A 24,719-nucleotide genomic window follows, 5' to 3' on the forward strand; every position below is an offset into this window, starting at 1 on the left:
GGCACATTTTTACAGATGGATTTCATGGGAATTTAAATATCATAGAGTAACCAGTAAAAAGTAGTTTTCCTTTCATTTTTCATGCATGGAATTCAGTCGTCCAAACTAAATGTGTGTTTAATGCTAAACGAGATCCTGATGATTAATTGGTACATAATCATCTTTTCATTCCCCCCCCCCCCTCTCATATATTTGGCATTATGTATTAAATAAAATAAGCGCTAGTCGCTTCAAAAAGCCTGTAGTTGTTTTCACAGCATTACCACTGAGCTAATTGAACTCCTTTGCATACATGAATCTCAATGATAAATCATGAATGCGTTTACATTCATAATGAGGCTCCGACATTGAACGGGTACATTCGGCATCGCTGGGATTGTGATGCGACCACGGACATAATTAAAACCTGTCACCCTGGAAAAAGGAGAGGATGCCCTGTGAAAACGCTGTGGGTGGAGATTCAATGAGTTTTCTCAATCCCTCGCACACACACACACACACACACACACACACACACACACACACACGCACGCTTACAGTTAAGACAATCATGCACGGGTGTCCTGACATATTACATAACATCAACAGCACGTCCTGACTTTCTTCAGCAGTGACAGCTTGCCTTTCAGTGGCTGTCAATCACGTGGGCGACTTCCGGGCGCTTCGCTTCTGTAATAAGATTCGGACCGCTTTCCCGCCTTTCTTTTAGCGTATTGCAAGTAAACATACAGCGAGTGTTTTGATGCTATTGATTGCTTTTCAGAAACACAAAAGTGGTATATTTTAGTAATCCAACCATGTTTTGAGAGAGCCTCCTATACCCTCATTATCTTATTTCCTCTGCAATCTCTTTGCGACTCCTCTTTGACTTGATGACACATGACAGCTGATGACCTTACACAGTCCGTCAAACGCTTAGGAGACTCAGGACAGAACCGGGGAGCAAACCTCTAACACTGTCCTCGACTGGGTCACACCAGCAATGTGTAAATCAAGGTTTTGGAGTCGAAAAGTGTCACATGATTGCATGACGAATCAGGGAAGGTTACATCGTGACTGAATAAAAAACGACCTGTTTTATGAGGCCAAATTATAGCATTTTTCGCAATATTACTATTAAACATGCATATGTGGGGGAAATTGCAGAAATAGTATGTTTATACAGTTTAGAAATATCAGGTTTTGCTAAGCTAGAAGGCATTTTTCAGTTATTTAGTCAAACCGTATCGGCATAAAGTTGCCGTTAACCTGCCATTTGGAAAAGGGCGGGCTCTTTCAAAAGATACTTGGCAGGTGATTGGATGAACCTTCTGTCAATCTGTTTTAATTGGCCTTGAATTGACTGACAACTATGATTTTAAACAAAGAGCTGGTCGCAGTTTTACCACAAAACATACTCTTTTCCACCTGATAACCCTTACGTTGTGGACATCTTGTATAAGCTTGGCTTCCAGGTATGGCACACTGTCTGTATGCATACTGTAAATATATTTGAATGCTACAAACTGTAAAGAGCACTATATGCATTGAGAATATTACAGCATATTGTGCTGGATGAAAACACTGAATAACCCCATAACACACATCATCATCATCATACCAATCCATACCATTCAACTGGGAGACCGCAGCCTTAAATTAAACGATGTATAACGTCATTAAAAGCAATCCATTCTCATTGCAATTTAAAAACAAAGTGCCCGTTCAGCATATGAAATAAAAATGTATACTCTGTAGACTCAAAGTGAGATATTAACTGTGCAATGAAATTCCTAGCATTTTCATATTTCTTTAATCAACCACAGAGAAGCATTTATTTAGATGCTTCAAAGTCTTGATAATTGAGTATAAAGGCTTTTGGATCCCATAAAAATAAAGCATCTCATCGTAATCAGCTGAGTGAATAATGAGTCACTTTATATCTGACAGCAGTGAAGAGTGTGGCACTATAAAAAAAGCAGTAAGGTAAATATGTGATATGCTACCGTATCATACATGCTGTGCTTTATTTCCAATTAGGGGAAAAAATAGTGTTGATGCACCTTTCAGTTTCATGGAGGAAAAAAAGAAGAAATAACAGAAAGCACTCCTGATCCTTTGATCAGACCAAAGACCTGATTCTTCTGCCAGAGAATTGGGATCATTACTTTGGTATAAGGGAGTCTGATCAGTGAGTCTGGCACTGTGTGGTTAATATTCCTCTCTGAACACATTAAGACGGGTAGGAAATGGCTAAATCAGACAGAAAAGTCCGTTCCACTCGGTTGCCATGCACACTGCAGATTCCTTGTAACATGAGTTAAATAAAAACGTCCTCTCCATCCATTTGCCTCTTCTTCATACTGTATTTTCTTTTTATATATATATATATATATCAAGTATGAGTGGGCAGACAAAGCGTAGCTCGGTCCTTCATGCATCACCATCCTCACATGTTCAGTGTGCTTTTCAGTAAGGCACAAGTGGGTTATTCCTCCGGGTGAATGGATGAATGTCAGTCACGGAGGGACACAAACGTCAACATTCGTCTCTTTAGCCAGGGCAGACTGACCGAATGCAAAAGGCATTTAAATTCATACTGGAAGAAGTGTATGCCGAAAAGCCCAAAAGCCACATTGCTTTGTGTTCCAGAAGAAGTGCTCCTTGTTGATTATGGAGCATTTCTAGCCGTGAGGATCCTCTTTATCTGATGCAGATTTCAGGGTCTCTCTGGGAATGCCACTGGAGATGAGCACAGATATATCTATTGCTTTCTAGGTGTGATGAACGGGATTCATTCCTGTGTGTTTTTTTTACACGTTGTTACCTCAATGTGGCCTTTGCTCATGATATAAGTTTGTAAAACTTCTCTTGTTACAATCATTTGTTCCGGTCTGGAGCACAGCTGTCGATCACGTTGGCACAGACACAATGAAAGGAAGTTCAAATTCATTCCTCCTCCGCTGCACGGACGCAACCTGCGAGTAAACACATCCTCAGGTTCAGTCATGTTTGTTTGACGATGGATGAACTCTCAAAGTTTTCAATCGAATGCGCACGGGAACTTCTCATTTGAGGTTTTCGATGATGGCGATCTCCCGCCGGTCGGCGTAGTCTGGGCTGAGGCCGTTCAGGTAGAGGCTGCCGTTCCGGGCCAGGGTCCCCGCGACGGGGCTGAGGGAGAGAGTCAAGTTGGGGTAGGCCTCCCTGTCCTCGCACAGGTGGGTGGACAGCGCTCTCTTGCCGGGGGTCAGCTCCTGATTGATCCCCAGCTCGGATGACAGCTTGCGCTTGATGGACGCGGCGCGCTGGAACTTGTCGTAGATGTCGACGCTGAGTCGCCGTCGGGTCTCTTTGAACTCGGCCGACACGTTGGCCGTCCACTCTGCTGCGTGGGCCCGAAACTCCCCGACCTGCAGAGAGACACCGAAGATGAATGTCTGATTCCTTGTACTGTAATATCCCCGTTAATATCCATGCATGCTGAAGAAACATACTGGTGGGCGTTCATTTAAATTGTGAGTAAAGGATTAGCAATGTCATCCAGGAGAGGCTCACTGATGATTTCACTATTTGTCCATAATTTGGTGAAAAACAGTGAAAATCAGTCTATTCATAAGTTTAATTAGACATAAATCTCTGGTTGTATATTTTAATAGAGTTCACCCTCGTAACCAAGTCCCTTAATCTGATCGATCCACTTTTTAACAGCTCTCGCCTTCACATGTCTCGGCTGCTCTTAGTGACGCCCATGAAAGAACCTTCATCTATTATTTACACTACATGTTCATCTATCAGCAAATGTGGGGGTTTAAAAAATAAAGTGAAATAACTACAGAAGAATGTTTGTTTTGGGACAGACTTGATGAGGTCATTTTGCATCTGATTAAGAGTTAATTAGGGGAGTTAATTTGGGAAATATGCTTATTCATCTTCTTTCTGAGAACATCGATACCACTGGCATATCTGTTTGTTACAGCGCTTTCAGTCAGGTAGCTTATGGAAGCAAAAACACTGACTATATACTCTATCTATAGGAGGTGTTGTACGTGACAAGGTGTAGCCGCACCCTTCCCCACGCATCACTTCACAGTTTATTCTAAACTTGACTGCAGGAACCCCAAAGCAATAAAAAAACAACATTTCCATTGTGTGTCGGACCAGGTTTCTGGAGACGATGTACTGTATCTGCAAGGCGCAGTCTGTTTGTTAATGGTCCTTGAGAGGCAGTGAAGGGGGGAACACATCAGTGATCTCACTTTCATAATGCAGTCTGCCTCTTCCTGCAGGCGGTTAAATTATCTCCGAGGCTCTGAGGTGTGCTTGTTTAAGTTAAAATTTATGGGGTATGTCTGTATGCGAGTGCACATTAGGCACAGCACAAACACTCCAGTACGTGATTTCTCCTCTTTCTGCTCACTTTCTCTACCTCCCTCCCTCCCTCCCTCCCCTGAAACCTTCTCTCTCAGTAAGAGCTCACAGAATCCACAACTGCACACCTAATTATATCTGTGCAACGATTCCCACTGCAGATCGCCATACAGCCCCTGTTTCTCCTGGATAAAGAGATCTATACATGGTGTATGCATGAGATTGCGTGTGTGTGCATGTGTGGGTCTCTTCATAATTTTTACATGTAAATAATGAACCTGCCACACTGGAAAGGCACTACGCATTTAATCCAACTCTCGGATAAAATGGTATTTGCTCCACAGGGCGACGGGATGAGCGTGTAGGCTGTGGAGGTTAGGACCAGAGGAGCCGCTCTGGCAGCAGTGATAGAAATTGCCATGAATTCAATTAGTAGTGTTGGGAGACAGAGAGTTCCTGCACAGTCTGTTGGCTCAGTTCTGAGGCAATGCCCTCGTTTGGGGGCGAGTACAGACCACAGTCGCAAAAAGTTGCTGAAATCCCCGAAACATTTAGAGCGGACAGCTTCTCTGGAGGCCAGAATGCAGGATTTGTTGAAGCTTACATGCCCTGGAGGTCGTCTGGTTTTGTTGTGGAGGGAAGAGATTTAAGACAACAGAGAGCACGAGACAAGGGTTGCCAGCTGGCTCCTTCTCATCCTCCTCTCCGAAGCTACCTTTCTTATTTTTAAGGAGTCGTGCCAGAGAAGCCCATTTTCACAGCAGTGGCAGTTATGTTAGTTATGTCCGAAGGGGGTTTTGTGCTGTAATTTTAAGCAGAATGTCTCTGGTGTAACATGATTTTACAGCGGTGCAAGTCAAACACCAGAAACTTTATCAAAAAATTAGTTTTGAGAACGACAAATGACGGAAAGAACAAAAGTGTGTCATCTTTGACAGACTTGGTGAGTCCCTTTAAAGTCTCTTTCTTTATCGTCTCGTTCAGCGACGGTGACACATTCCGTGACTCATGCTGCTGACGGGTTATTATACACTCGAGAAGTGGTTCAATCAAGTAGCAATCAAACTCCTGCGTGTTTGCGAGGCAAATGAGGAGACATGACTCCGTGCTCGTCAAGTTGGTTGAAAACCCACAAGAAGGAAAGTACATCTTGTCAACAATTAACAAAATGAATGTTTTATGTTAATATTGTTTAAATGTGCTTTAAATCAACAACAGAAAACATATTAAATCAATTTATGACACTTCTGTTACAACACTATTTTCACAACTTGTTTTATATATATATATTTAAGACATTAGAGCTGTTAAACGGGTCGAAACGTCCTCTTAGTAACAAAAAGCAGCTTCTTACTTCTGTCAAATGTGCATGTTTGTGTCACTTAAGGACGTCAGGACTTAAAGTCAAGGATGGAGCTGTAAAAGTAACTTTTTAATGATATTTAAGTGTTAATTTATTTTTAAAAATGTACTCAGTGTGTTAATACTGTAAATGAGCACAGACGAAGCAGCGTGTCCAGTGGGTGTAACGTTTAATAAATTCCCCCCCCCCCGGTGTTACACATAACCATGTCCCCAGGACACTCAGCATTAAACAGGTGATCCCTTACACTGTTTTGCCTAAAACCTCTGAGGTGAAATTAAATTTGCGGTGTCTTTTCTCCCAGCACGTGAGCACGTACCTCCTCTTTAGTTTTTTTGGAGATGACCCGGAACCAGTCTCCAATCATACTCAGCACGGCGGCAAAGTAGGCCAGGCCCACCAAGATCCAGAACAACACCACGGGCTTGTAGTAGTTCAGAAACTCTGGATTGTCTGACCCGCCTGCAGAACCAGAGACAAGACAACACGTGTTATACAAGTCCGTTACATAATCCTGTGCTATACGTGTTACTTAACCGTCTTCCTGAGAGGACGAACAAAGAAAGAGGGAGAGAAACTGAGACTTAGTAAGAACTAAATGGGACCTATAACATGAAATATTCAGGGACCGTCTTATGTGTGCTCTCATAATGATTCATGGATATTGCTCATGACAGCATATTCTTATAAATACAGTACAGTGGGGTTTTTTCCCATCATGTGCCACCTCAGTGATATAGAAAATAAGTTCCATTTAGTATTTTCTTTTAGTTTTAGATAGTTTGTTCCCTAAAATCAAAAGTTATTATTATTATTATTATTATTATTATTATTAATGAATCTATTCACAGATGAAACATTAAACTTAGTCAGTTACTTGGCCTAAGGTAATTTATGGGGATGAAAGTTAAAGGTTTTGACCGTCTGTAGTATAAATACACCATATATAAATATATCTATAACATGATACAGCATTTCAGGTTTGCAGCTATGCAAAAATTGCATGGATTTATTCTGCTTTACCTTAAGAAATTAAGTCCAATCCACGTCCAAACCCTACATTTACTACATTTGAATGCCATTTTGGCTCCCACCTGTTTCTACCGCAGAGCCATCAATATAAATCAACTGGTACGATGCAGCACGGTGCAGTTAGATAACCAGCAGCTTCACGAAAAGGCAGTCCACGCTCAATTTCACATCACCTGCCAAACCCAGTCGTGGCAGTAATCTATAATCTATAGGCCTGCTCAGGCACGTACAATGAAGCAATAACACCACCTGCCAAACGATTACTCTAAACGGTCGGGCTGGGTGACATGTTTCAGTTTTTGCTGGCTCCGATAAATCAGAGAGAGAGTGCAGGGGTGGTCGAGTGAGCTAGAGAGTGAATGAAGCAAGGGATCGGCATTGGTGAGAAGAAAGCCGTGAATCAGAAGAATTGTTTCACGGGCAGTTGCTTTCTCACAAATAAACTCCTTCTCCTCACAAACCTGCAGGAAGGTGCCGGATTTTAAATGAATGCACCCTTCATCCTTTTGTGGCCTGTCTGCTCTCTCTGTGTATCTTCAAGTCTCACTTGCCTGAGATAATTATGATGTTATATCTTGGTGCTATAAAGATTTTTGGTTAAAAAAAAATCGATTTGAGTTATTGGATGTCAGACATAAAAATGAATAAATCGGAAAGAAAATCAAGCAACCTTTTTCACCAGCGACAAAGTCTCCGAAGCCGATGGTGGTGAGGGTGATGACGACAAAGTAGATGGACTCCAGCGTGCTCCAGCCCTCGATGTGCTTGAAGATGGCGACCGGCAGGGCCACGAAGATGAGGCACCCGAACAGGATGAAGATCAGCGTGGAGATGACGCGGATCTTCGTTTGGCTGACTTTCCACTTCTGGTGGGAAAGGAAAAGAATTGTTGATAGAGCACAGATGATTTCTACATGTTGTTTGTTAATTGGCCAACCTTTTTAAATCCCACAGTAGCAGCAGTTTCTTGCCCTTTCCTCAACTGATTGTAAAGGAAATGGACATGAAACCCATTTCCCTCTCCCTAACATCCCACCTTTTTTCCCCCCTCCTTCGTTTTGCTCACTTCTGAGCAGAAAACTGACATTCTGATGAGTCACTTCCTTTGACCTCCTTCTAGGAATACATTTTCTGTTTTCTAACATCTAAAACGTCAGTCCGCCAAGCTCATGTGACATAACTTTCGCTGTCAGATGGCGCGCCCGCCTCAGCTGCAGAGAAGCAGACTTGACGTGCCTCGCATGTGCTGCAATAAAGACAACGTATCAAATATTCTGACACATCCTAGTCATAGTAGCAGCTATCGTAATGGATTAATTGCAGTTACGGCCTCTGCTGTCACTATGAGGATCTACATTTGACAGGAGGCCTGCAGCCCCTCTTTGGCATCACAGTTAGTACATTACTGTAGTCTGCATGCTGTTGTTTTCCCCCCGCTTCCTTTTTCACTCGAGGTGACTGCTTTCAGCTGGTTCCCTGTGCTTCGTGCCCTTTTCCCTTCCAGTTATGTAAGCCCCGAGCACATGGCCTCTGAGGGGAACGCAGAAAGTGCAGGCAGACCTCAGATCACTCAGACTGTGAAGGCTAATGTTCTAGTTGCACAAAGTACAGTACGGAACAGGCTGAAGAGACCTGCAGTGAGGCTGATCAGCAGATGACAAAGCATTCATGATTATCACCTTCATTGGCCAAGTATGGACAGGTCTCTCTCAATGTGCCGCAGAAATAGATAACAAGTTGGACAAAAAACGGAAGAGAATAGACAGTATTTGTGTTTATGTCAGTATATTCCAAAGGGATTCGTGAAACTGATGTGGTTTATCAACCAGCTACTGTACAGTAGCAGCTGCTATAGTCCATTTATTTCTATTGTTTCGAGGAGGCTGCCAACCTGTCTCCTCCTCCCCAGGGAGGGAATCCACAGAGCCAGCGGTGAATGAAAAGTCCAAATGAACTGTTATTACCGAGCCAAGTATCTGCTCGTCTTGAATTTTCATTTATTTATTTATTTCATCATTTTCTTTTGCGGGAAAACAAATCAGAGGACTGCACACAAAATAAATCAGAAGAAAATCTCTGGAACAAAAATTAAATTATTTTGTGGATTCCCCTTTTGCTGAAGTGACTTCCTTCATAACACCGTTACATAAAAAGGATGTTTATGTCACAGAACGTCTCTCTCCACTTCCATGCTCCTGTCGGCTCACGATAATAGCCGGTTGCTATGATTCCTCTGCCGACGTTCTGCGCATGGGTGACTAATTAACCTAATTAACTCTTCACAGAAGAAAATGTGTGACTGTCAGCATCTGTGATCATCATACAGGACGCTCATTGGACATTTTCTTCACATTCTGCTGACTCTCATTACTGTTACTGTTGCTCTCCAGTGTTTTAACAAAGTGCATTACTTTTCCTTTAAAATAGATTTGACTCATCGTTTATCTTTATTTAGTCAACACATGTAATTGGTTTTAAAATGTGATTTTAAATGATACCTGATGTGCTTTTACTCTTGTGAATCACTCTGTATTGCATCCATTAAAACAACTAAGTGTGTTATAGATTTTTGTTATTACGATTCATTATCATCCTTCCAGTCTTCCATTAGCTGCAGTCCATATTCTAAATTATATCTGGACTCTGGAACGTTCTGGACGTTATGTTTTTTTCCATGAGCAGACCAAATAAATTGCTCATAATGAGTCGTTTTTCAAGGCAAACGTTTGAGTTTCCAGGAGAACCGTATTGACGAACCATCAACCCGACTCGCCAACAGAGTTAATTTACATTCTGGGCGTCCAGCAGAATAAATGGTGCCGTCCAACTGCTCTGGCAGAACTGTAACCTGGGTTTTCACACAGACATAAATCTACCATCATTATTTCAAGGCGATCGATTTATTCTACCACAAACAAGACATAAGATACTGTAATTTCCTCTTCTGGACTTTCAGTACTGAAACAAACTGTCTGCATTTTAGACTGGTTTCCAGAAGTCTGTTGACATGGCAACTCAAAAACCCGCCTCCACTTCTTCTACACTGTTGAGCTTCTGAAGTCTGAGGGGAAAAAAAACACATCCTGAACTTCTGACTGATAATCCTCGGCTGTATTGTTCCGGAGTGTCTGTGTTTCTCCTTCCACCGTGACACTTCAGCGCTGCAGCTCTCGACAGGAACAGCTCACCTCGTATCGTTTTACAGCCGCCTCTGCGTTAGCCACATCATTAAGTCGTCATACTGACTGTGTTGTCTGCGTTAAAATGGCTCGTTGCACACATGCAAACACGCAGGCATGCGCAAATGACTCACCACGATCATCTTCTCTACTTTGGCGATGCCCTTCCCAAAAATGGTCCCCAACTGGTCGCCGACGCCGGCCAATAAGAATCCGAACAGGGGGATCCCGAGCAGGGCGTAAATTATACAGAAGATCCGCCCGCCTTCTGTGTGAGGAGAGATGTTCCCAAATCCTAGAGAGGAGACACCGATCATTATTTCATAAAGGAGCTGCAACATAGCAAGGTGTTGTTACCCTTAAACATGAAATAAGACTTATTTTAAAGTGAGCATGACACTTCTGGTGGTGTCATATTTCCCAATTGTTAAGTGTTTATAGTTTTTAAGGGAATAAATATATTCTAATGTAGTTTTCTACAAAAAAAAAGATGTTCTTTGTGATGTTTTATTTCATCTTTTTGTCCTGGATTTTTCCATTAGAAGATACACATTTTATTCACACTATTAACCTTCAGTGAATTTTCTATAAATGTGATTTTTGGTTGTTAAAAACAAGTGCCAAGTGAATACATCCCGTGTCTTTTTACTGCAGAAATATTTCCTCAAAGCTGGCGTGAAAAAATAAAAGGAAAAAAAGTAATCATAGTAATAAAATAACTAAAGCGTCTGGACAATAAAACTTTCCACAAAGCCTGACGGTGCTGTAACATCACAGACGCAGCAGAATAGTGTTGAGCTTTGAGAAATGTCAGCGGTGAGAGATGGAAGTTGAGCTAAAGCACTGACTCAGACTGCGGGTTTAAAATTCATACCCTCGGTCCTCAAAACAAGTCTGACGAAAATGGAATGAAACGCCGAAAATGAGAAGACATACAGTCTGCTGTGCAAAGGCCTTTATATGTGTGTACACACACACACACACACACACACACTAATGTGAGTCCATCACTGGTTCACTGCCTTTCATCTTCTCTCTCCAAACTCATCATCGTGTGCATCTAGAGAAGCAGATGTGGGCTTAGAGAAGTCACTATCTAGGGAAACAAAAACCTTTAAGACTCCACACATTCAACAGCACGACCACCATTACTTAAAGTCTCATAATGAATTATGAAGTGCATCTGCTTTTTCCCTTTATTAACGCAGTCATCTGTCTGTGAGCTGCAGGGTGCCTTATAATGACTTCCCACTCTCTATTGATACCAAAATGTGAGGAAAAAATTGTCAATCAATTACTAATTTCACGATTCGTTCAATGGGAGACAGGGTGCCGGATTTGGTTTTCACACCTCAGGGTGCCCCCGCAGAACAAACAAGACACAGCCACGCTCTAATTTCAAGCTGCATTCACTTCATTTGTCTTTGTTCACCTCATCTTTGAGTGCTGTCACAACAGCAGAGATGAAAAGCAACACTTTGCAAGCTCAGTTTCATGTCCTTCACTGTCCTTTAATTAATATAAGATAAACAGCAAAGAATCAGACAATTTCAGCACTCACATGTTGGAAAAAGGTACAGATTTTAATATAATTTTTATTAAAAGATGGGTTTCACAAACATTTGACTTTTTTTAACTTTAGAGTTCTGCTCATTTCCCCCATACAGGACTTAAATGACAGGTTAAACACCAAATTCAGTTAAAAACAAATAAGTCGTTCAATTAGTTTTACACTTGACGTACATTCAACTTAAGATTTCCACTTTATAATGACCCAAAGCCTCGAAATGGACAAACCACTGGACAAATCACTGCATTCGCCACACGAATGACTCGGTTATGGAATAAGCCGCAGCAACAAAAGCTTAATGACTTCCTTCTAAGTTAATTAAGTGATGACAGTAAATGAGTGACTTAATTAGCTTCTGCCAAACATACGGTGTTGCTTTTGTTGTTTTGTGGTTCATTTAATTAAAAAAAAACTGACACCATGTCATGGTGGGCTTCAGCTGGGATTTATATCAACTGATTGGGGAAATATTGTCTCACTGTTGCCACTAGAACTATACTCGTACTCCACGTTCAGAATCAAGAGTAAAGAATGAAAATAAACTGTTTTTAGAAATGAAATAAAACTCTTTTTTTTTAATAATCAGGGCAACGGTGCTCCACTGGAATCGACTTTATAACAAAGTCAAAGAAGCCTCCAGAAGATTAGCAAAAATCGCATTTCATGTGTTTTGTGTGTATTATTGATTCCATCAATAGACTCAATGCCAATGATTTGATATTAAATGTAGGATCAGATAGGGATGCCTGATTTCTCCCTACCTCTCCCTCTTCTCCATGCAGCTTTTAATTAATCATATTTAAAAAAAAAAAAAAACACTTGGCATCGCTTTAGAAATAACAACAAGGTATTGTCATTAGCCAGCGAGCAGACACCACTCTATATATAATACATGCATTCTCTAAGGCTTCTGGACTATACTTAGATATAAACATCCACCTGATCCACCTCCAGCTGAGGTAAATCCAGGAGAAAGATGAGAGAGAACAGACTGTCATTTCTGTTTAACTTCTGTACTTTATTGCATATCTTTGTAAGGCTGATTACTGACAAAGAAACAACACAAAATTATCCAACATGATGATGATTGCCAACAGACAGCGCGGCAATTATGTGCTGTTTACACTCACACCACAGAGTGAGGTTTCTGCAGCAACGTCAATAAAAAACTAAAGCACTCTGTGAAGTGCCCTCACCTTGCAACCTTTCCTTGATGAAAAAGCGATCATGTCTGAACACTCGAAAATAAACTGAAGCCGCGGAGCAATCGCACTTCATGAGAAAAGTCCTCTACATCTTCTAGTCAAACATCATCATTTTTATACAGAGCTCTAAGGTGAGCCATGCGAAAACCCCACAGGGAAGCTTTAATCTGTAACAAAAGCACCAGATTCTCCAACCAGAGGGCGTAACATTTACGACTGAGGAGTGAGACGTTAAATAAAGCTCAAAAGCCCACTGAGCAGACACACTTTAACGTGTGTGTGTGTGTGTGTGTGCACACATCATGGTCAATACAATTTTGCAACTTTTGTAAACAGGTGGCATACGATCACACAAGCCTGGTGCAGTGCAGCAAAAATGTGAAAAAAAGGGGGCTAGAGCCCGGTTTGAGGAAGCAGCTTGCAACAACAATTTCATGCAAAAAAAAAACTAGTCATCAGGAGTACACTTTGCCTTCACATGATGGCCACTCTGAAAAACAAGCAAAATCAATTTATTCAAACACAAAGTATTACGTTTGCTGTGTTCTGATTGGAGAAAGAGCTCTGATGCCGGAGACGTGAAGCCCAGCAGCTCACTGAACAGATGCACCGAGCTGTGTGTGTGTGTGTGTGTGTGTGTGTACACAGTCACATTGTGGAAACTCGCCTTCCTTTTGGGGACAAAACTGTCCCCATAATGTAAATCATGACATTTTTGGGTGAAGATGTGGTTTAAATTTATATAGGGTTAGGCAAATAGTGGTTATGGTTCGGGGGAAGTCTCTCTCTGTGTGTGTGTGTGTGTGTGTGTGTGTGTGTGTGTGTGTGTGTGTGTGTGTGTGTGTAATGTAAATCATTTTTGGGTGAAGATTTGGTTTAAATTGATATAATAGTGGTTATGGTTCGGGGGAAGTCTCTAAGAAATGGAATCTTTGTCAATGTAATGTCTTCTAAAGTGATAGAGACACGAATCTGTGTGTGTGTGTGTGTGTGTGTGTGTGTGTGTGTGTGTGAGAGAGAGAAGGAGCGTGTGAGGTTTTTTGTTTTACTGATTAGTAAGCTCTTACAGCTGGAGGTGACAGAGAACGTGCTACTGGCTGATTCAGACGACGGCTCCTAGATTATAGCTATTGAGACCAAACGAGCAAAGCCCCTTAAAAATCGTATTTTTCTGTAGTGCCAGATAATTTTAAGCTCTTTGGGCTCTTCCTGTTCTGTCCCCGTGGTCTCCGACAGCCACACATTACCTCTGTGATGTATATTTCTAATGTTACAACTTAATTCCCTGTTGTAATGGTGGGATGACAGAACGTACCGTGTTGCACCATCACAACTTGTCAATGAGGTGGAGTGAATCAAGCTCATTTTAGTAGAAAAATGTTTTTTGCTTTGTTGCTAATGAACAGAGTTTCTTTGTTTTTTGTGACACTAGGGGTGCAAGCGTGCGTGGCCAATACATTTCTGCAATTTTGGTGACTAGCAGTCCGAGAGCAATCCCGGTACCAAAAAAAAGCTGAAGCAGATTTGGGCTTTGAAAGTGTGATTTTGCTATGAAAGTGCAATTTCATGCTAAAATGGTCATCAGAATTGCATTGTGCCTCTGATGGCTTTGCGATGAATAGACTACTTGCGAAAGCCAACAATGATATTTTAAAAAGTAAACGTCCTGCCATCTTGTATGCATTTTCAAAGCATTGCATGCGACGAGAGTGAAGCTTCTAAGAGAGAAGAATGAGGAACGAGTTGTTCTAAGAGTGAGAAACTGCTTCTCTTACCGATAGTGGTGATAACAGTCCCAGCGAAGAAAAAGGAGGAACTGATGTCCCACAGGCTCGTCTGATTGGATGCATTTCCAGAAGGGTTCACACCTGCTCGGACTGCTGAAACCACTTGCTGTAGTGGGGAGAGAAAAAAAATTTAATTGTCAAAATGTAAGATGTGCATCGATTTAATTTCTCGCAGAATTAGACAGTCAGGTGAACATCCAACCAAAACCCAGGAGCCGTGTGGAAAAGCATCTGTCGCCTTCATCATTGCATGAGAAAAATTTAAATTTTAAACACGTGTACTCTTCACTAAACAGCAACACCTGTCACAGTAATGTGAGCTACAATGATGGACAATATAAGACCCTGATTTTAGCCAATAAATAAATCAAGACGACGGTAATCATTGAGCATGGTCAATTGAGTTACACCACTAACTTTGCAACACAAACTATTATCGTCAATATCGAGTTATTGCTTTTTGACATTTAAATTCAAGTTTCAACCCAGCATGTTTGCATGATTATATGTTCAGAAACTGCCTATCCAGCACTCTTGAATCTTAACACCATGGATGACTAGAGTAGGATTTTTAATCAGCCCCGATGTTGTGATACCAGCTGGCTCAGTATGGTGCTTGTCAGTCTTACCCAGGTTCGTTGGGTGACTACGTGTGCATGTGGGAGAGCACTCAGTTGCGACACCAGTCACAGCCGAGTGTGACTAACCCTTTAGGCACCAGCTGGTTGTACAGGAAACAGATCAGCAACTCGTTTCCCCACTCAGCACAGACACACACACACACACACACACTCAAGATCACACCCACGATCGCCTAAACTTAGATGTGAAGAGCAGCGGTGTGCAGAGCCACAGTGAAAGATGTGCATCCACAGTACAGATATACCACAGACTGTTAAACAGTAGGTTTGCATGTGCTAACCAAATGATCTGGCTAACTCGCTTCCTACCAAACTCCTGGAAGCTACGATAGCAGCGTTTATGCTAATGTTAGCTTCTAACTTGCTCTTTATTCCGTTGGATACGTTTTCATTCCAGCAACCTGAACATTACCTGATTGTTCCATATGCTTTAAAATGACGGTTACAAATCTGTTCTAACTTTAAAAGCAGAGATACTGTTTTTGTCTGGGACATTTAACTCTATCCGCAAGTCTTTTTCGTATCATATCATGTATTTAAAGCACATTCAAGACCCCTTTTGCAAGATTCTTGTTTTAAAAGCTGGAAACGTGTCTGTGAAGGTTCCGGGTCATGGTGATCCTCGAGTCCTTTAGTACAGAACTGAATAAGCCTCTTGGATGAGAGGCGAAACGTCTTTGAAGCAAGTTGCCTGCAATAAAGCTTTCAAGGAAAGAAAAGTCGGTATGCCGTAGAGACTAATGCTAGCTTAATAAGCTAGCTAGCTACAGCTGAAAATATCTGTCAGAAACAGTTGTCATCACTAATTGGATTCTGTCTTACACCAAGGACCCATTGTTTGAAACTTTACCAAGAACTTTGGGTAACACTTCCCTGTTATTATGGTAAAAATGCATATTTGCTGTGCTGGAACGGAAAGTTTAACAGCTACTTCAGGGAGTGAGGCAGAGCTCTGACGGTTCACTAGGTTTCTTTAAAAACAGAATCAGTTCACTGCAGTAAGACAAAAGGTTTCTTGGCCCATGTTTCACAAGATTTATAACTAAGACAAAAATGCGAGAAAAGCTTTGAGACCTGCAGGGGAACAGCAGACGTTGCTACAGTCGATGCTAATAAATCATAAAAAGAATACTTAAAGGACTAAAGCTTCTAGTCCACTATGTATATGCAGGATTTTTTGCCAAATAAAAATTATTTATTAATTCATATGGTGCAAGGCCACCTTAATAAATGTATTCACTCATGTTTTTGATGGTCGCCATTTGTTGTATTCTTTATCAACCAACCTTCATGAACAGAGCATAATGCTGCAATAATCACATGCAGGATATAACGCTGCCCCTCCCGAAGCAGCACTGTCAGCTTTTTCTGCATATGCACACACATTGGAGGGTCAGTCCAGTGTCAGGGTGTTGCAATTTATCACCCATAGTGAAACTGAGGGCGCTTTCATTAACCTACGACTGTGCGAGTGCGAAAAGGCAGTAAAGATAGAGTGTGTGAGAACTGAAAAGGATTAATAATGAATCGGAAAGTGACAGAACAACGGGCAGAAATTTAACGACGCAAGAGTTAAAACAACACGATAGGGCAGATAATGGAGAGATACTGGCTGTAGCTGACAAACGGGCCCTTCACTCTAATTACACACACAAAAAGAGACATATTGGATGATTTTGTGCACAAGTGGGAAGACCTGAAACTATCCTTCGTCTTTTTGTTTCCTTATCTTTCCCTACTTATTTATTTAAGTCAGAAATGTCATATGTCATTGATATAATCCAGAGTTTTGCAGGACTGTCTAACATCAACATGCTTGCATGGCGATAGGGAGTAGTATCTAGCCATGCAGACTTTGATTTCCAATGGTTATGGGATATCCTCCACCCTGTGTAGATGAATGCAAATGTTGTTTATGGTAATCATTTCCATAGGGACTATTTCTTTGGTGGAAAGTGTTTTTAATTAAAATGGACAAAGGCAACAAACACTATCGACGTGCATGAATACCAATAGAGGGAAGTGAGAGAAAACATGTATATTTAAAAGAGATCAAAGGACTATGAGTCAGCTAAAGCATGACTTATACTTCTGTGTTGATACAAGTAAAAGTCTGCAAACGTAACTGTCGGTTTTAATAATTTGTGTACGCACCAAGCAAGCAGATTGATCCAACATGATCCTGTTGTGAAGTTTTCTTTGGGCGTACATTTCAAAATAGTAGTGGTCTTGGACTATGTTCGGGTCATTTCTGGTTATTTCTGTTTTATTTTGAATAACGTCCTGTGGTTGTTTGTTCTTCATTTCAGCCTTTTGTCTCGTCAGCAATGCTCTGTTTCCGTAAATCAGTTTTCAGTCTGCCCTCATGTCTGCCTGCCCGTGTCTTCTTGTCTGATTAGTTTCTTGTGTATTTAGTCCCAGTCTTTCCCTGTGTCTGTTTCAGGTCGTCTGCCTTAATCCTGTGTCTATATCGGGTGTCTACGTCCAAAAAGCAATAAACGCATTTTTAAATCACACTTTTGTGGCAAACATTTGTGAGTTGGGACCTTTTTTGAGTAAAAGCCCATCGACACAGAATGAGAAAACCAAAAGGCAAAATGCAATCAATAGACGTATTTACAAATGTATTCAGAGACACGATAAATAACATGATGAACAAAGGTGAACACAACAACAGCTCAGTGTTTTTATCTGTTCTATCTCCATATCGTGTCCCAATACAACAAAGGAGTTGGTTCAGAGATACAATTTCACCGTGCTTCTAAAAACATCATTTAGCAAATCGCCCATGCAGCGAGGCTTGGCTCAGTTAGTCCTATTGTTTCCTAACCAAAGTGGCTACATTAATTCAATTCTTGGCAAACCGACCATGGCCATGGGAAACGATAAGACAGAATAATGTGAGGACCACTCGGCTGTCTCCGAGCCGAGCCAACCAGCCAGGAGAGATTGAATCGTCTGAGCTTTCTGACATAGCTCACTTTTTTTAATTACTCCCTTTGAGAGCACATCTCTCCTCGATCCTCGGCTGACTGCCTTTTGATCAGTGGGAGCCTGCAAAGGTGTGTGTGTTTGTATACATAATTAAGTAAAAATGAACGGGTGAAACCTGTATTGAAGCCATTTATCAATAAATCATCAGAAGAGAAAAAGTTGCTTGCAACGCTGCTGGACTTGTAAGGCTACTGTCTGAAGTGCAATTATTTGGACTAAAGCACACAGATAGTAAAAAATTGTGTTATACTGTTGAATCAAATTATAACCTTATAGCATAAGGAAAATATTAAAGTGCCCTAAAATACCTCCTTCAGACAAATTGCTGTAAAGAGTCAATAATTAATTTGGTTCATTTTGCAGTTTGCTTCTGAGGTCCAGGACTAAGAGGTTTGAGCACAGACTGATTCAGTGGAGAGCACAGTGATGGAAGGAGTCATACTTCGCCAGAAAACAAACATTCAATTGGCTGAAAAGACATTTTTGGGGACAGATGACACTTTGCCCTCAATTAACTTTTGTTTTTTCTGGGACAAAAGCCTGAGAGGGATTTAGTAGGGGTCATACAGTACAGGAGAGGTGGTTGTTAGCTGCATCCGTAAGCTAATACAAACGGGCCTATTGTTCATCAGTTTTAGCAAAACATTCTCACTCCCAGCTTGTCAAAGTGACACAGTAGCCCTATGCGTCAAACTATGACGCTGTATGTAGCCCTCTAGCGTCAGTTTGTCAGGGATGGCGTGTCAGTGTTCACTCCTTACATGCATAGTGTCTTTTGATGGCTTTCCTTAAATGCACCTGAAGTCACTCGGTCTGGTTGGTTTGTTTCAAAAAAGAGTTTGATTGTTGTGTTCAGATCTGTTCAAACAAAGCGATCTAGCAGGGAAATGCTCCAGGTTTTGGAACAACGAGCTACGTCTGAATACACCCTTCGCTGACTAGCGTGTTAGCATGCTAACATTTGCTCGTCTGCACCAAGCAGAAGAAAAAAACGTAAGCATGCACTTTTATTATATTTTATTAATCTAGTTTTTCCCCTACAATATTACTTTTCATTATAGCTTTTAATTATATATATTTGATCACCATTTATCATTATATTGTGTTACATGCACTGGCCTCAAATTGTCAAATTCACTTTTGACTTTTCTGTTCTGTGTTATTTCCAGCAGTCAGATATCTGTGAAGCACTTTGAATTTCATGGCAATTCAGCCAATAGTTAATGAGATATGTAATCCGGGAGCAAAGTGATGCCGCTAGTTCATTATTTCTTTCTATAGCCTCGGGTCCAAATGAGCGCCGCCAACAGCGTCGGTAACAAATATGGCGACTGTGCCAACGAAAGGGCTGCCAGAACAAAAGAAGGAGAATGATGACCGCCATTAACACACGCTGAATATTACCACACACTTGAAGTATGATCTGCATCATTGTTAAATCACTGTACGTGTATGTTCAAGGTAGCATAAATACAAGTCAGGTGGTCAGGATTAAGGAGGCCCGCTGCCTTCCTTCGCCCAGGGCTCCACGTTCATTAAATCCCGAGGCACACACACAAATCATTATCTAACAGGCAATCTGATAGGAGACCAGCTCAGGACAGAAACATCATCATCATCATCCTTGAGTATTAACTCAGCATTTATAACTGCCATGTATAACCAGCCCTTCTTAATGAAATCTCATTTACATACAAGCAGGTGGTGAACACCATTCAATAATAAATCCCTCGGGTTAGTTTGAGTATGGTCAGAACCCGAGCTTTAAATGTCACCGAACGCCAACAAGGTGGACAACAACTCCTGTTGGGCAGCGGTGAAAGATGATTTGACATCAGCGAGATCACGATGAATCTGACTTATTCATATTCAATTCAAACACGCCTGACAAATCAAATTCATACATATTTAACCAACAAGCCACTGTATCTCTCCTGGCAAACCCAGAAGATGGAAACATTGTACATAATTTAGAAATTATACATTCTATTCCCGATGACGGTGAATATGCATGAACCAAATTTTGATCCGCTCTCAAAGGCGGCGTTACGTAACTCGTAAATATTCACACGGCATCTCGTTATACCTGGAAAGTTGTCTCATAAACCCCAGATCATGTGTCATTAAAGAAAGAACGTTTCCTCTTTTGCTCATTAAAAACGACACTCTATAAGTCAAACATCTTTGATGCCAGTATGAATAAAGCAGCTCTTCTTGCCTCTTCATTACAAACAGCAAGAACCGCAGTAACATAGATGTGGTTGTTGGCTTTCATTACATGTCAAATGCTTACTCATGGAAAGACAGCACTGAATGTCATCTCAAACTCATTCTTGAAACTTGTTATTTCTCATAATAACAAGATCTTTCTCACCTTGATAATGAGACACCACACTTTCTGAGAAACTATGGCAGATATCCACTGCTGTACATACAATGAGAATGTTGGAAAAAAACAAAGAGGTTTGGATCCTTGTTCACCAAAAAAAAAAAATCATATACATTACAGGTGTATCAGTTGCATCAATCAGAGTAAGTGAGTAGGAGGGATGTTTTGGTGTTAGAAGGTACTTCTGGTGGGAAAAAGGGTTCAGCTACAAACCAGAATTACAAGCGCCAGACAAATCCGTTCCCCCAGGCCTTTCAAGGCCTTTTAAGCTCTGGTACATTACAGGAGAAAATCATCCACAAGTCCAATATGCCAGCGGGGGAATGCTTTTCATCAACCATGACAAGTTTGGTCGATGGTGCCATCCACTTATCCATAAAGGAGGGGTAATGAAGTCAGCGGATGTCTTTTATTGGAAGACTGCTCACTCAATGCTGGTATTTACAATGAGATTTGATGTGACCTTTTTTGGCATGAAAATAAATAAATGACTCATTTCATTTAGTCAGCTTGATTTGTGGCAACATTTTTGGATTTGGTGTTTTCAATACATAACCTCTGTATGTATAGAAGATGAGAAAATCTGTAGCCACCATTTGGAACATTTTAATATATTTTATTATAATAGTACTGCAGAAGAGAAAATATTTAAATTATCAATACGATGATGCTTTCGCCTACCTTGACCAGATCCTCCAGCTCGGACGAGTTCACGCAGGCGTGCGTGGCCAAGAAGTCCAGTTTTTCCACCAGAATGGCCAGCTTCTGCGAGCTCTCGTGAGGCTGCTCCAGCGCTCTGAACACCGTCGCCCCAACGATGAGGTAAAGCACCACCAAGAAGAAGATGGCCGACACGGTTTTCCACCTCATGACGGTGGTCCGGGTGTCGCACTCGTCCTCCGGAGAGTTCAGCAACACGGGGTTGATGGAGAACGACAGGCGAGGCTTGGAGTTGTGGGCGGCAGACTTCGGGTCCAGAAGGTCAGGTGCAGCCACTACAAGGGAGGATCTGATTAATGTGGATCCATTTCATCCATCCATCCATCTGTCCATCTGTTCATCATCCATCCATCCATCCATTCATCATATGTCCATCCATCCGTCCATCCATCATCAACACATCCGTCCATCCATCCATCAACACATCCATCCATCCACACGTCCACACATACATCCATCTACACATCCATCCATCCATCCATCCATCCATCCATCCATCCACACATCCATCCATCCATCCATCTATCCATCCATCCATCCATCCATCCATCATATGTCCATCTATCCATCCATCATCCGTCCATCATATGTCCATCCATCCATCCATCTACACATCCATCCATCCATCCATCCATCTACACATCCATCCACCCACACATCCATCCATCCATCAACACATCCATCCATCCATCCATCCATCATATGTCCATCCATCCATCCATCATCCGTCCATCATATGTCCATCCATCCATCCGTCCATCCATCCATCCATCCATCTACACATTCATCCATCCATCTACACATCCATCCATCCACACATCCATCCATCCATCCATCCATCCATCATCCGTCCATCATATGTCCGTCCATCCATCCATCCATCCATCCATCCACACATCCATCCATCCATCCATCCGTCCGTCCGTCCATCCATATGTCCAACCATCCGTCCGTCCATCATCCATCCATCCATCCATCCATCCATCCATCCATCCATCCATCCATCCACACATCCATCCATCCATCCATCCATTCATCCATCCATCCGTCCATCCATATGTCCAACCATCCGTCTGTCCATCATCCATCCATCCATCCATCCATCCATCCATTCATCCATCCATCCGTCCATCCATATGTCCAACCATCCGTCTGTCCATCATCCACACATCCATCCATCCATCTTTCCATCCATCCATCCATCCATCCATCTATTCATCCACACATCCATCCATCCATCCATCCATCCATCCATCCATCCATCCATCCACACATCCATCCATCCATCCATCCATCCATCCATCCATCCATCCATCCATCTATTCATCCATCTTTCCATCCATCCATCCATCCACACATCCATCCATCTAAATAATAAACGTACCATCTGTTGCATACAATCGATGGCAAAGTCTATTGATGGTTCTTACAACGTGTTCCAGGACAGATCAAACATCTGATTGCAAAAATATTCTTACACCACTCTAAAAGACAAATGAACAGCAGGTTTTTAGGTTTTTATGTACCCCAGAAGTATTTGACACAAGGGAACTGAATCCTCCCTCCTTTACTGTATAGCCAGATTCACTCTAACTCCTTTATTTCTCACAATAAGAAACCAGCAGAACTATTGACCTGCGGCAGGTGGAGCACTTTTCATTCAAAGCACCGCCCGTGTTCCAACAGCAACATTTATATTTGGACTTGATGTCTTTCCAAAGCTTCCTCTAGATGGATCTAATGAGGGGAAACCTGGATTCAACCTATTAAGGTTTGTTAATAACGACGATTCTCCAGTGTAATAAAAAATAAATGCATGTGATGGATAAACACATAATTCCAATAAGCTTGTTACAATAGTGTGACAATGGAACAGGTTATGTGGAACAGTGTTGTTGCCTTTGGGTCCTGTGATACAAATGAATACAACGACTGAGTGGGAGCTCATTAAACATTAAACACTCTTTGTCACAATCCCATTTACCCAACAGCTTGCTGAAGTAGATGCAATTACATAACCACCCCATGAGGTCCTAATGGCCGGTATTTTACAGTAAACAACTTATGGAGATACTTAGCTGAAACCATGTCAAATAAACACATAAATGGACGTGTTTTATTCATATGTTTTACTATATTTGTATTACATAACTGCATGTGCATTGTCTTGATTTCTGTTTTGCACCTGCATAAATATCGCACATTTCTCATAAATAATGCAAAGTACCAGTAGAAAATATGCCACAATGAACTACTAGTAACTCTCCACGTCTCCTCCGTCACTCTCTGGACACTTACTTCTCTACCATCTCGTCATCGGTGTTTCCTCGTCCGCGGATCTTGTCCACTCAAAGAAAGCGCGTGCGACGGTCTCCCGTTAGCGCGTGCTGCTGCCGCCGAGGTGCGTGGCCGCTCTCCTCCACATGGCTTCCCTTCCACTTTACAGGCTCCGGAGCGCATACATCCAGGACATCGCGTTCCCGCCAGAAGACGCGCTAGGACGGGGCGTGAAAGGAACCGGGCGCGGGGGGAGAACTCTCCTCCGTGGAATCCGGTGGCATCGTTGCCCGGTGAGGCGCCGCGACGCGGAGGTTGGGATTGTACCGGTCAGGGAGAAGTGTTCGCCAGTGATGCGCAGAGAGAGAGAGAGGGGGAGAGAGAGAGAGAGAGAGAGAGAGAGAGAGAGAGAGAGAGAGAGAGAGAGAGAGAGAGAGAGAGAGAGAGAGAGGCTGTCCAACACTTCAGAGGCTTCCCTCCCTGCAGCATCATGGATGAACATGAGTCTTCTTCACTGCTGAGATTGTTGGTTCCAAAAAGAGCTCAGCATCACTTTTTACGGGTTCACATCAAGAAAGACCAGCACCATCCATGAACCCTTCACTTTCTTTTGATCCAACGTGTTTTTCCAGCGTACCCCTCACATGGCTGAACACTGAGACAAGGAGTGATGTGAATGCTCAGAAGAGATCATCCTCCAAGTGATGGGAGTCCCAAAGAGGTCACCTGTGGACTGTTGGGTTATTATTATTCACAATCATAGGGCTAAATAAGCAGTTAACCCTGCAAATGAAGCCTAAATTGTTATGTATGTTCAGACAAAGTGAGTACAAATACAAAAATACTACTCCCACTTAGATCCAACGTTGCAAACTTGCTAGAAACACTTTCATTTCTGCATCAGATGCCTCCTACAACAACAGCCATGGGGTTTTTTTTTCCAGGGTTAAGGGAGAAAGGAGCTTTTTCCTGGCTTTGACTGATGATTTTAACTGCTGACATTGACAGCGACGCTCACAAGTCCACATGCAGGCAACAGCCAGTAAGAATCAGCCGTGCACACGAAGACAGTGTCAGTGCTGTAATTAAATTAATCTGAATTAGTGAGACAGTCTGTCCGGTTAATGTCCCTCATGTGACATTATTCATCATGGCATGCAGGTACGACCGATACATAATACACACACACAAAAAAAAACAACAACCAAGACT

At 41.9% G+C, this 24,719-nt stretch overlaps 1 protein-coding gene across 1 annotated transcript; it reads right to left on the reverse strand.

Moving 5' to 3' along the window:
- Window positions 1–1,738: 1,738 nt before the first annotated feature.
- kcnk2b (potassium channel, subfamily K, member 2b) lies at window positions 1,739–23,826 on the reverse strand. Its single transcript, XM_084031154.1, has 7 exons — window positions 23,529–23,826; window positions 21,192–21,505; window positions 14,475–14,592; window positions 10,059–10,219; window positions 7,416–7,611; window positions 6,033–6,175; window positions 1,739–3,392 (listed from the first exon to the last, which is right to left on the reverse strand). Coding segments are annotated over exons 1-7 (1,278 nt in total). The 5' UTR covers window positions 23,530–23,826; the 3' UTR covers window positions 1,739–3,047.
- Window positions 23,827–24,719: the final 893 nt, after the last annotated feature.

This window comes from Eutrigla gurnardus (assembly GCF_963514095.1).
Source record: "Eutrigla gurnardus genome assembly, chromosome: 16".
Classification (NCBI taxonomy): domain Eukaryota; kingdom Metazoa; phylum Chordata; class Actinopteri; order Perciformes; family Triglidae; genus Eutrigla; species Eutrigla gurnardus.

Coding starts and splice junctions, on each gene's coding strand:
- kcnk2b (XM_084031154.1), bottom strand. Junction 14,593..21,191: donor AGCTGGAGGATCTGGTCAAG/GTAGGCGAAAGC, acceptor TCCCCACTACAG/CAAGTGGTTTCAGCAGTCCG. Junction 7,612..10,058: donor AAGTAGAGAAGATGATCGTG/GTGAGTCATTTG, acceptor CTTTCCCACCAG/AAGTGGAAAGTCAGCCAAAC.